Here is a 12,690-nt window from a genome sequence, read left to right as displayed (position 1 = left end):
AACAAGCAGCAATATAATTGCTTTATGGTAGCCTACTGTAAGCAATACAATGACTTCACAGTAGTCTAGCATATATATTAATGAATGCATCATAAAAATTTTTATGGCATATAGTTTTATAACACAGATTAAAACACTTATATTTTTTAAAAGTGAGGTATAGTTGAATTACAATATTATATTAGTTTCAGGTATACAACATAGTGATTCAGAATTTTATAGCTTATACTCCACTTAAAGTTATTACAAAATATTGGTTATATTTGCTCTGCTGTACAATATATCCATGTAGCTTATTTATTTCATACCTAGTAGTTTGTACTTCTTAATCTCTTTGCCCTATCTTGCCCCTTCCCAACTCCCTCTCCAGTAGTAACTGCTAGTTTATTTTCTGTATCTGTGAGTCTGCTTCTGTTTTGTCATATTCATTGATTTTACTTTTAATATCCCACATATAAGTGTAACATAAAGCATCTTTCTCTGTTCGACTTACTTCACAAAGCATAACACCTTCTAGTCCATCCATGTTGTTGCAAATGGCAAATTTTCCTTCGTTTTTATGTCTGAGCAGTATTCCATTGTACATATATGTACCACATCTTCTTTATACATCATCTGTTGCTGGACACTTAGGTCGCCCATATCTTAGCTATTGTGAATAGTGCTGCTAGAACATGGGGTGCATGTATCTTTTCAAATTAGAGTTTTCATTTTTTCCAGATATATACCCAGGAATGGAACTGAAGGATCATGTGGTAATCCTGTTAGATTTATCCCTAGGTATTTTATTCTTTTTGATGTGATTGTAAATGGGACTGTTTTATTAACTTCTCTTTCTGACAACTCAATGTTAGTATATAGAAATGCAACAGATTTCTGTCTAATAATTTTGTATCCTGCAACTTTAATAAATTCATTGAGGAGCTCTAGTATTTTTTTGGTGGTGTCTTCAGGATTTTCTATGTACAGTATCATGTCATCTTGTAGTGACAGTTTTGCTTCTTCCAATTTGGGTTGCTTTTATTCCTTTTTCTTGTGTGATTGCTGTGGCCAGGTCTTCCAACACTATGTTGAATAAAGGTGGTGAGAGCGGGCATCGGTGTTCATTCCTGATCTCAGAGAAAATTCTTTTAGCTTTTTACTGCTGAGTATGATGTTAGCTGTGGGCTTATCATACATGACCTTTATTATGTTGAGGTTTTTTCCCTCTATACCCACTTTGTGAAAAGCTTTTTATGAACGCTGAATTTTGTCAAAAGCTTTTTCTGATTCTATAGAGATGATCATATGATTTTTTAATTCTTCAATTTATTAATGTGGTGTATCATGTTGATTGATATGTGGATAATGAAAAATCTTTGCATTCTTGGAATAAACCCCTCTTGATCATGGTGTATGTATGATCCTTTTAATGTGTCATTGGATTCTGCTTGCTGATATGTTGTTGAGATTTTTGCATCTATGTTCATCAGTGATATTGGCATCAATAACAGTGATAGTGGCCTGTAATTTTCTCTTTTTGTGATACCTATGGTTTTGGTATCAGTGTGATGCTGCCCTCTTAGAATGAGTCTGGAAACATTCCTTTCTCTGCAATTTTCTGGAATCATTTGAGAAGCATAGGTGTTAACTCTTCTCTAAATGTTTGGTAGAATTCACCTATGAAGTCATTTGTTCCTGGACTTTTGTTTATTGGGAATTTTTTAAAATTACTGATTCAATTTCATCAGTGGTAATTTGTCTGTTCATATTTTCTATTTCTTCCTGGTTCAGTCTTGGGAGATTGTACAATTCTAGAAATTTGGCTATTTTTTCTAGGCTGCCCATTTTATTGGCATATAGTTGTTCACGGTAATCTCTTATGATCTTTTCTATTTCTGTGGTGTTGGTTGTGACTTCTTTTTTCATTTCTGATTTTACTGATTTGGACCCTCTCTCTTTTTTTTCTGGATGAGTCTAGTAAAATTTTATCAATTTTTTAATCTTTTCAAGAAACTACCTCTTAGTTTCATAGATATTTCCTATTTTTTTTCCAGTCTTTATTTATTTCTGCTCTGCTCTTTATGATTTCTTTCCTTCTACTAACTTTGGGCTTTGTTTGTTCCTTTTCTAGTTCCTTTAGGTATAAGGTTAGGTTGTTTATTTGAGACTTTTCTTGTTTCCTGAGACTGGCTGGTATCACTGTAAACTTCTCTTTAAAACTGTTTTGCTACAACCTATATATTTTGGATTGTTATATTTTCATTTTCATTTGTCTCCGGGCATTTTTTGATATCTTCTTTGGTTTCTTCAGTGATCCATTGGTTGTCCCTGCTCCCTGGGGAGAACTCTACAATTGTTAATTATTCTCCCATTTGTGGGCTGCCCACCCTGGGGTATGGGTCTTAACTATAAAATGACTCCATCCCTCTCACCCATCTCACTGTGGTTCTTACTGGTAGATTCCAGTCTTTCTCCTCAATGGTTGTTCTGTAAATAGTTGTAATTTTGATGTGTCCATGAGGGGAAGTGAGCTCAGGGTCTTCCTTCAATACAAGACTTCAAAAAGTCTTGCACACAATGTTCTACATGATGAATACTTAGGTCATGATGATGATGATGATGATGATGATGATGAAGAAACAAATATGTCTCATATTTTCTTGCTATACAGTTACTACATTTCCACACAAAGACACTCACACATATATATAACAGATAAGTTTATTAACTGTATGGCATGATGATTATTTACTATTCATTAAGTGAAAGTGAATCATCATAAAGGTCCTCATTCTTGTCTTCACGTTGAGAAGGCTGAGAGGAAGGAGGAAGAGTAGAAGCTGGTCTTGCTGTCTTTGGGGGGCAGAGGTGGAGTACGTAGAAGGGGAGGTAACAGGCAGGAACGCTTGCTGTGAATTTATGGAAATACATCATAATTTCTATTTGACTTTTTTGCTTTTTCATATCTCTAAAAATGTTTCTATATGGTATCAGTGCTTCCATTACTTGCTTTAGTTTCAGTGCCTCTATCACAGAAGAGTCCACGCTATTAAAAAAGGCAAAAGCAGTCTTGAATAATTGGAAGTCTTCTTCCTGATTGTCTAATGTCAATTTGTTTTCTGGCACTGCTTCTTCTACATCTTCTTCCTCGTTGTCTGGCACTGATTTGGAAGCACTCATCTCCATCAAGTTGTGTTGTTAAATCCTCTGGTATGCTGTCTATCAGTTCTTGAAAATATCCGTATCTTGAAACCCTACACCCTCAACCTTCCCCCTGCACAAATCTACAATCTCCTTCATGATTTCCTTGATTGGCTCCGTCAGGCTTTTTCTGTAACAATGATATCTTCAATAGAGTAATCCAGATTTTCATGATGTTCTCGCTACTGGGGTTCTCTTCTATAGCATTAACAATCTTTCCCCTAGAGTACTGTGTGTAATGAGCCTAAAGGTCCTTATGATCCCTTGATGGCTAAATTACAGATGTTGTGTCTGGGGGTAAGCAGACTACTTTGACACCTTCCGAGTTGAACTCATGGGGTTCTGGGTATCCAGGGGTACTGTCCAATGTGAAAAAAAACTTTAAATGGCAGTCTGTTACTGGCAAGGTACTTCCTGATTCAGGGACAAAGTATCAATGAAATCAATCCAGAAAAAGGGGTTCTGTTGTCCAGGCCTTCTTGTTGTACAACCAAAAGACTGGCAGCTGGTGTTTATTTTTCCCTTTCAAGGCTCCGGCAGTTTTATATGTAAGGGCAGTCTTGATCATAAACCCGACTGCATATGCAGAAACAGCAGAGTTAGCCTATCCCTTTCTGCTTTAAATCCTAGTGCTTGATTCTCTTCCTTACTAATAAATGTGCTTTGTGGCATTTTTTTCCCTGAATAGGGCACTTTGGTCTGCATTAAAAACCTGTTCAGGCAGGTATCTTTTCTCCTCAATGATTTTCTTAATGGCATCTGGGAACCTGTCTGCTGTCTCTTAGTTGACAGAAGCTGCTTCTCCTGTTATCTTGACATTTTTTAAGCCAAATCTCTTTTTTAAATTATCAAACCATCCTTTGCTGGCATTAAATTCTTCAGCTTTAGATCCTTCATTCCCTTTTGCTTTAAGTTGTCATATAATGACTTCACTTTTTCTCAAATCATATCAGAGTCCATAGGTGTGCCTTTCTTACAGCAATCCTACACCCACATAAAAGCTGTACTTTCATTAGAGATAAAAAGGTATTTTTTTAAAAATGCAAGGTATTTGTGCCTGCTGGCATAGCTGCAGCAATGGCTTCATAAATTACCTTTTTTCTTTTTTCTACAATGGTCCTTATACTTGATTCATTTATCTTGAAATGGTGGGCAATCACAGCTGAAGACCTCAATACATATGTACATACAGTACGTATCAAGCAATTCAACTTTTTCTTATAATATCATGGCTTTTCTCTGCTTCTTGGGAGCAACTCCAGCATCACTGTGGTACTTCTTATGGGCTTCATTGTGTTATTTAAGGTTTATGGTATTGCATTACATACAATGAAAAATACTTCAGAACTGTAAGAGATCACTTTTTACTGTAACATGCAATTTATTGGAGATGAACTGATCACAAAGTGATGATTAGGGTCATACAGCATTTTAAGCAGATATTTGCAACAGTTGAGGTCACTGCAATAACAGCAGGTTGCTATGAAGTTTTTACAGTAATACATTATGTACTACAGTTAATTTTATGTAGTTATTATTTAATACTGTATCTCTATGTTCTTTTACATTTCTCTCAACAGCAAATGTATAGTCTGTGTTTGTGGGGGTAAGTTTTGATAAATTTTACTACCGTATCTTATTAGCAGTAAATGATAAAACAGACTGTCTACATATATCTTATATATTCATGATGTATCTTTTTCCTTAATTTTTCCAATATTTCAAGACTAAAAGACTCATCTGCAAATTTTAAGTTGTCACACATCTCCAAAAAAATTTCCAATGTTTATTGAAAAAAATTCATGTATAAGTGGACCTACATTATTCAAACCCATCAAACCCATGTTGTTCAATGGTCAACTGCAGTTGAGTCTTATTTTTTGAAGTAAATCCAGTCTGATAATCTTTACTTTTTAAGGACAGTGTTTAGTTCATGGACATTTAATATCATTTTAAGATAATTAAATGTAAGTCTACTATCGTGCTACTTATTTTCTACTCCTCTGTCCTTTCTTTCCTGACATCTTTTCACTTAATTGAGTATTTGTTAGTATGTCAAATTTAATTTCTCTAGTGGCTTTCTAGGTATACATCTTAGTATTTTAAAAAAGTTATTCCTTAAATGGATAGCCACATGTAAAAGAAGAAACGAGACCACTACCTCACACACATCATATACAAAAATCAACTCGAAACAGATTAAATACTTGAATGTAAGACCTAAAACAATAAAACTCCTAGAAGAAAACATATGCAGTATGCTCTCTGACATTGGTTTAACAATATCTTTCTGGATATGTCTCCTCAGGCAAGGGAAACAAAAGCAAAATTGAACAAATGGAATTACATCAAACAAAAAAGTTTCTGCACAGCAAAGGAAACCAACAAAACAAAAAGACGACATACCAAATGAGAGAAAATATTTGCAAATCATATATCCAATGAAGGACTATATCCAAAATATATAAAGAATCCATACTCAACAACAAAAGACAAACAACCCAATTAAAAAATGAGCAAAGGAGCTGAACAGACATTCCTCCAAAGAAGACATACAGATGGTCAACAGGCACATGAAACCATTTCTGGTGCTGCTACTTTCTGTACTCAAGGTTCCATCTGCTATCATTTCCCTTTAATCTGAAAACTGCATTTGACATAATATCTAGTGTTTATTTTTTTCCCCATGAGAAGTCAGTTGCCATTTATATCACTGTTCTGCATATAATGTTATTTTTCTATGACTTTTTTTCAAGATTTGTTCTGTATTTTTTCTGTATTGTGTCTAATTATGGGTTTTGCATACCTGTAGGTTATATGGCTTGCGGTTTAGAGTATTGCGGATCTGTACTTTTTTTGTAATCAGATTTGGGGAGGGTGGCCAAGATGGTGGAGGAGGAAGACTTTGAGCTCACCTCTTCCCACAGGCACTCTAAAATTACAACTATTTACAGAGTGATTATTATGAGAAAGACCAGAAGACTAGCAGAAAAGATCTTCTACAACCAAAGATATAAAGAAGGAACCACAACCAGACAAGTAGGAGGGGCAGGGACGCAGTATAGTCAAGAACTACACTTCTACATGGGTGACACACAAAGGAGAGGATAATTACAACTGCAGAGGGTCTCCCCAAGGAGCAAGGGATCCAAGCCCCACGTGGGTGTCTTCCAACCCGGAAGTCCTGCACTGGAAGACAAACCCTCAGAACGTTTGTCTTTGAAGGCCAGCGGGGCTTACATCTGGGACAGCCAGAAGGCTGTGGGAAATAGAGACTCCATTCTTAAGACTGCACACTAAATCTCACAAGCTTTGGGACCTAGAGCAGAAGCAATAATTCAAAAGAAGCCTGGGTTAGACCCACCTGATGATCTTGGAGAGCCTCCCTCACAAGCAGGAGGTAACTGGAGCTCACCGGGGGGATAAAGACACTGGTGGCAGCCATTTCTGGGCGCTTGTTCAACCATGAGGACTCTGGTGCTGGCAAGAGCCATTTTTCAATCTTCCCTCTAGCTTATTAAGGCTGGGACCCAGCCCCGCCCAGCAGGCTGTCTGCACCAGTACTGGGACGCCTCAGGCCAAGCAGCTAGCTGGGCAGGAACACAGCCCCACCCACCAGCTGGCCAGCCATCCAGGAGTCCCTGATCCCACAGCAGCTTTAGGCCCTGGCCCTGTCCACCAGAGGGCCCAGGTCCGGCCACTGACACCAAGGCGCTGCAACAGTCCCAAGACCCCCTAGGGCCCCGCACCAGAGACCCTGGGACCTGGCTTTGCTCCGGAGTGGGCCAGCAGTGGCCAAGGGACCAGCCTCACCCACTACTTGGCAGGCACCAGCCCCCAGACTCCCTGTTTTCTGGCACCACCCACCAAAGACTAACTCTGGGACTTTCAGGGCCCTGCAGCCAGAGACCCTAGGAGTGGCTCTGCCATCAGTGAGCTAGCATTAGCCCCAGGACCCAGGCCTCACCTACCAGTGGGTGGGTACCAGCCTGGGGACTCCCTAGGCCTTGGCCCTGCCCCTCAGCAGGCCGACACCAGCTCCAGTACCTCAGGCCCTGCAATGAGAGAACCCCGGACCTGCCAGTGGGCAGGCACCAGCCCTGGGATTCCCGCACCCTCACCCATCCAACTATGGGTAGACACCAGCTCCAGGACCACCAGTCCCACAGCCCACTGTGTCAGAACCAGCCCACAAACCAGCAGGCATGGATCAGCCCCAGTACCCACTGAGCCCTGGCTCTGCCCACTGGCAGGCTAATACCAGCTTTGGGACACCTTGGGCCCTCAGCCAGCCACTGCAGGAACTCCTTCAGTCCACCAGTGGTGGGACACTAGCCCAGGGAACACCAGGGACTTTGACCCACAAACCAGCAAGCTGGCAGCAGCCACTAGATACCCTGGCCCCCTCAGCCAATAGCCCAGGATCCAGCCTCACTCACCAGCCGAGATACACCAGAACCCCACAGACAGCTGTGTCAGGAACTGTCCCAGCCACCAGCACCAGATCTGGGATCCTGGCCTATAACCACCCACACCAAAACCCAGCTCCGCCCACCAGAGGGTCAGCACTAGCCCCAGGACTCCCCACCCGCTTTAGCAACCTGCCACCTTGTGACCCAGCCCCATCAACCAGCAGCCCTCCACAAGGCAGAGTCGAGCAACCAACCAGAAGGGGGCCAGCCACACCTACCAGAAGGCCTCCAAGTAGTCAGCCCACCACAACAGAAAGACCCAGGCAGCCCATGCAGGGGGCATCCAGAGCGTATAGCTCTGGTGACCAGAGAGGAGTGCGCTGCTGGGATGCACAGGACCTCTCCTACAAAAGGCCACTTCTCCAAGGTTGGGAAATGTAACTGATGTAAGTGCAATCATTATGACATATACCTTACAGTGCTGTATGTCAATTATATTTCAACAAAACTGGAAGAAGAAAAATTAAATCTTTTGTCTATCTATGTGCCATTATGCCTCTCTTCTCCTTTTAGGGACACTAATTACATATATACTATATTGCTTAATATTCTCCTACAGGTCTCTGGGGCTCCTGTAATGCTTTTTCCATTTTTTCCCTCCTATTTTCACAATGGATCATTTATACTGATCTAGTCTGAAGTTCAATGACCCTTGTTTTTGCTGTTTCCAATATGCTTTTAAACTCGTACAGAATTTTTCTTTTCAGATACTATACTTTTCAATTTTAAATTTGTTTTATCTAAATAATTTCCACTTACCTATTGAGATAGCCCCATTAATTTATGACCATATTTACATTTAAGTTATTTTTTTCTTTATTTCTTTTTATTATTTTAAAATTGAAGCATAGTCAGTTTATAGTTTGTGTCAATTTCTGGTGTACATACATTTGAGTTCTTGAACATGTTTTATAACAGTTATTTTGAAACTAATTCCAATGTCTGAGTTATCCTAGCATCTACTTCTACTGATTGCTTTTTGTCTTGACTACAAATCTTGTTTTCCTATTTCTTCATAGGTCTAGCAATTTTTTTACTGTATGTTGGACAGTGTGTTGGACATTTTCTGGTCAACAAAAAATTACAAGCAATTCTTTTTGGCCCTGTCATACTTGCTCTTAAATTTTGTTAGAGTTAGTCTGTTTCAGTTATGAAATTAATTTAGAGCATCTTCATTTCTTAATGAGGCCTTCTGAATTTTATATAATTTTCATATGTCACAAAGTCATATCTTTTGGGTTTTCCCCCCATCTATTTAAAAATGTAAAAATCATTCTTATCTTATAGACCATATATAAATAGATGGCAAACCACATTTGGCCCACAGGCCACAGATCACTGACACCTCTTCTAGACCAAACGGAAATTTTAAAAAGTTCTAGTAGTTGATTCCTACAAAGCTTCTCTCATATGTTGATACATCCAGACCCATTCCTTTTCTCCACTGTAACAAGAGTAGCTACTTACAGACCCTCTGTAAAATTTTCAGCCTTATCAAATAATACTGCCAGTCCTTAAAATTCTGTGGCAATTAACTTTTAATGATTTCCTAATTGGGTCTATGTGTCATTCTACTCATAACAGCATTTCTCTGATTAGTAGCTACGTTGTAGACTTTGTGTCTGTACTTATTTATACGGAATTTTTAGAACTAATACATTTTTTTCAGGAATGCCATCTCTCCCTTACTCTATCTCCACACCCATTCCTAGACTAATTTTGTTAAGAGAGAGACCACATCATCTATAACTTCTGTACATGGTAAGTTATTACTAAATCCATTCTTCTCTTTTCTATCTGCATTTCATATGCATGATACAGTCTCCTCCCTGTTATCCACCCTTCCTCTTCATTACCCATTTTTACAATATGATGGAAACATGTACCACTTTTATAGCCAGAGAAAAAATTATATAAATATGTAATTCAAGGTTCCCTTTCTTTCAAAAAATATTCCCTGATTAATCCAACCATTTTCAAACCCTTTCAGTACTATTACTACCCTACCTACCCACATAACACCTTGTTATTTCTTATATTACATAAATTATAATTTTAATTCACCAAATTATTAAGGATTAACTTAAACTTGAGGTTTTGGTGGTACTTTCCCTCAATACTGAAACTGAGGTGAACATATAGAGTCACCATCTACAAATTGACAGTTTAATTAAATTTTGTAAAAGTGTAAATTCTGTCTACTGAATAATTTTGTTTTATTCAGTCATTAGAAATGGACTATTTCTAAACTCAAAGATCATGAGAACAATGGTGTTTGTGAACTAACCAGGTAAGACTGGTTAGAAAGGAAAAACAATGATGTGGAAGCAAAAACAGAATTCAAAATTTTAAAAATTTAAATAATACACTTATTCCAGTGAATTTTAAGTTTCATCTTTAGGGTAGTTTGCTTTACTTTATGTTGTGGTAGACATTGCTTTGAACAGGTACACTTTCATCCAATTACATTAAAAAACCAACTTCACAGATGAAGGTACAGTAAACTCTATAGTATACTGCTACAGAACTAAGGTTAAGTTTTCTAAATTTAAAAGCCAGTGTCTAATAAAGGCAATCTTGGAGAAAAATTACAAGTCAAAATAGTATTAAGCTTATCTTCACTTACCTGTGACTTTGGTTCCAATAACCAGAGGCAAAGGAATTTCATCTGGGAGATCCTTGAATTGTGAAACATCTGCAACCTTCCTTTGTTGTAAGAGCCTTATTTTCTGCCGTTTCTGTTTTAATGCTGATCTCTCTTCCTCAAAAAATGCAGAAGAACATCTAGAATAAATTATAAAAATCATATAAACTGATAACTGTCCTATATGAAAATTTCAAATCAGACCATCCATCTCACTACCCACTTTATTCCTCTCATTCTTTCGAGGACTGTATTTAAAAATGGGTTCTCAGAAATAATCATTTTTTTTCTTCAAAGTAAATTACCTTTATATCTTTTTAAAAACAGGACCTCGCAAGACTGAAAGATACACAAGTCTAGATTATTCCTTTCTACAAAGCACGAGGATTTGTTCACCATCCTTTGCAAAACTGCATTTGGATCCCAGGTCTCCTCTTAAGAACAAAGTTCAATTTCAATATTCTATTTAGAAGAACATGATATTTTCCCAGGGACTCAGTGAGCATATCAACATAGGAATTAAAGATAAGACTTGCCACTGTGTAAACTTTTAATCATTACTTCCTGCCTTGAAGTATGATTACTGAATCTACTCTTATTTTTAGGCTTATCTTACTTCTATTTTCAAATTCTAGGATAAATTAAAGGTATTTAAATACAGTTTTCATGCCACAAAATATACATTGTACCACTATGATACGATATAAAAATATCACTACAGTCCAGATAATGAACATATGAATGCATCAATCAGCTCCCCAAAGTTTCCTTGTGCCACTTGATTATTCTTCCTTTGCTTCCTCCCACTTCTATATCCCCATTTCTCAAGCAATCACTAAGTTGCTTTCTGTCATTATAGCTTCTATCTTCTAAACTTTTATATAAATAGAATCATCTAGTATATACTCTTCTGTCAGGCTTCTTTCAATCAGCATAATTATGCTAAGATTCATCCATGTTGTTGTATGTATCAATGGTTCATTTCTTTTTACTGAGACACACCCTATTCTATGGCTGTATCACCATTTGTTTACCCATTCACCTGCTGGTGGACTTAGGGGTTATTTCCAGGTTTTGGCTATTACAACAAAGTTGATACGAACACTTGTGTGTGAGATTTTGTATAAACATATGCTTTCATTTCTCTTGACTGAAGTAGTGAAATGGCTGGATCATATTGTCAATGTTTGTTTAACGTTTTAAGAAAAAAAGGAAGATATACAGATGGCAAATAAGCATATGAAAAGATGCTCCACATCATATGTCATCAGGGAAATGCAAATAAAACAATGAGACACCACTACACATTTATTAGAATAGCCAAAATCTGGAACACAGAAAACTTCAAATGCTGGTGAGGATGTGGAAAAACAGGAACCCATTCATTTCTAGTAGGAATGGAAAATGGTGCAGTCATTGGTGATTTCCTGCAAAAGTAAATATTCTCTTATCATAAAATCCAACAATCATGCTCCTTGATATTTACCCAAATGAGTTGAAAACTTATGTCCACACAAAAATCTGTTCATGGATGTTTACAGCAGCCTTATTCATAATTGCTAAAACTTGGAATCAATTGAGTTCTCCCTCAGCAGGTAAATAAATAAACTCGTACATCCAGAGAATGGAGTATTATTCAGCACTAAGAAGTATGAGCTATCAAACCATGAGAAGACATGGAGGAAACTAAAATTCATATTACCAAGTGAAAGAAGCCAATCTGAAAAGGCTACATTCTATATGAGTCCAATATATGGCATTCTGGAAAATGCAAAGCTATGAAAACAATAAAAAGATCAGTGGTTGTCAGCAGTTCGTGGGGATGGGGAGGGATGAACTGGTAGAGCACAGAATATTTTTAGGGCAGTGAAAATACTCTGTAAAGTATTATAATGGTGGATATACGCCATTATACATTTGCCAAAACCCATAGAATGTACAACACCAAGAGTGAACTCTAATGTAAACTATGGACTTTGGGTGATTATGATGTGTTGATGCAGGTTCATCAGTTGTCACAAATGTACCACTCTGGTAGAGGACACTGATAATGGGGGAGGCTATGTATGTGTGGGGGCAGGGGTATATGAGAAAGCTCTCTATCTTCCTCCTAATTTTGCTATAAACTTAAAACTGCTCTAAAAATTTAAGCCAGAAGTAAAGAGAGAAAGAGAGAGAGAGAGAGAGACAGAAAGAGAGAGAGAAGAGAAGAGAAGAGAAGAGAAGAGAAGAGAAGAGAAGAGAAGAGAAACTGCCAAATTGTTTTTTCAAAGTGGTTGTACCATTTTATACTCCCACCAGTGGTGTATGAGAGTTCAAGTTTCCCCACAGCCTTACCAACACTTGGTATACCTAGTCTTATAAATTTTCAACACTGTAGTTTTAATTTGC

At 37.8% G+C, this 12,690-nt stretch overlaps 1 protein-coding gene across 4 annotated transcripts in view; it reads right to left on the bottom strand.

The window, feature by feature from the left end:
* The window catches only part of LIN9 (lin-9 DREAM MuvB core complex component), a 50,572-nt gene that overhangs the window by 18,055 nt on the left and 19,827 nt on the right, over nucleotides 1-12,690 (bottom strand). For all 4 annotated transcript variants that reach the window (XM_031438459.2, XM_064477257.1, XM_031438460.2 and 1 more), the window contains one exon: nucleotides 10,282-10,439. In XM_031438459.2, the coding sequence (XP_031294319.1) occupies nucleotides 10,282-10,439 (158 nt within the window). The remainder of the gene's footprint in view (nucleotides 1-10,281; nucleotides 10,440-12,690) is intronic.

Source organism: Camelus dromedarius, chromosome 21, assembly GCF_036321535.1.
Source record: "Camelus dromedarius isolate mCamDro1 chromosome 21, mCamDro1.pat, whole genome shotgun sequence".
NCBI classification, from domain to species: Eukaryota; Metazoa; Chordata; class Mammalia; order Artiodactyla; family Camelidae; genus Camelus; species Camelus dromedarius.
The sequence above is the reverse complement of the archived record's forward strand: the minus strand, read 5'-3'. Positions and strand labels throughout refer to the sequence as shown.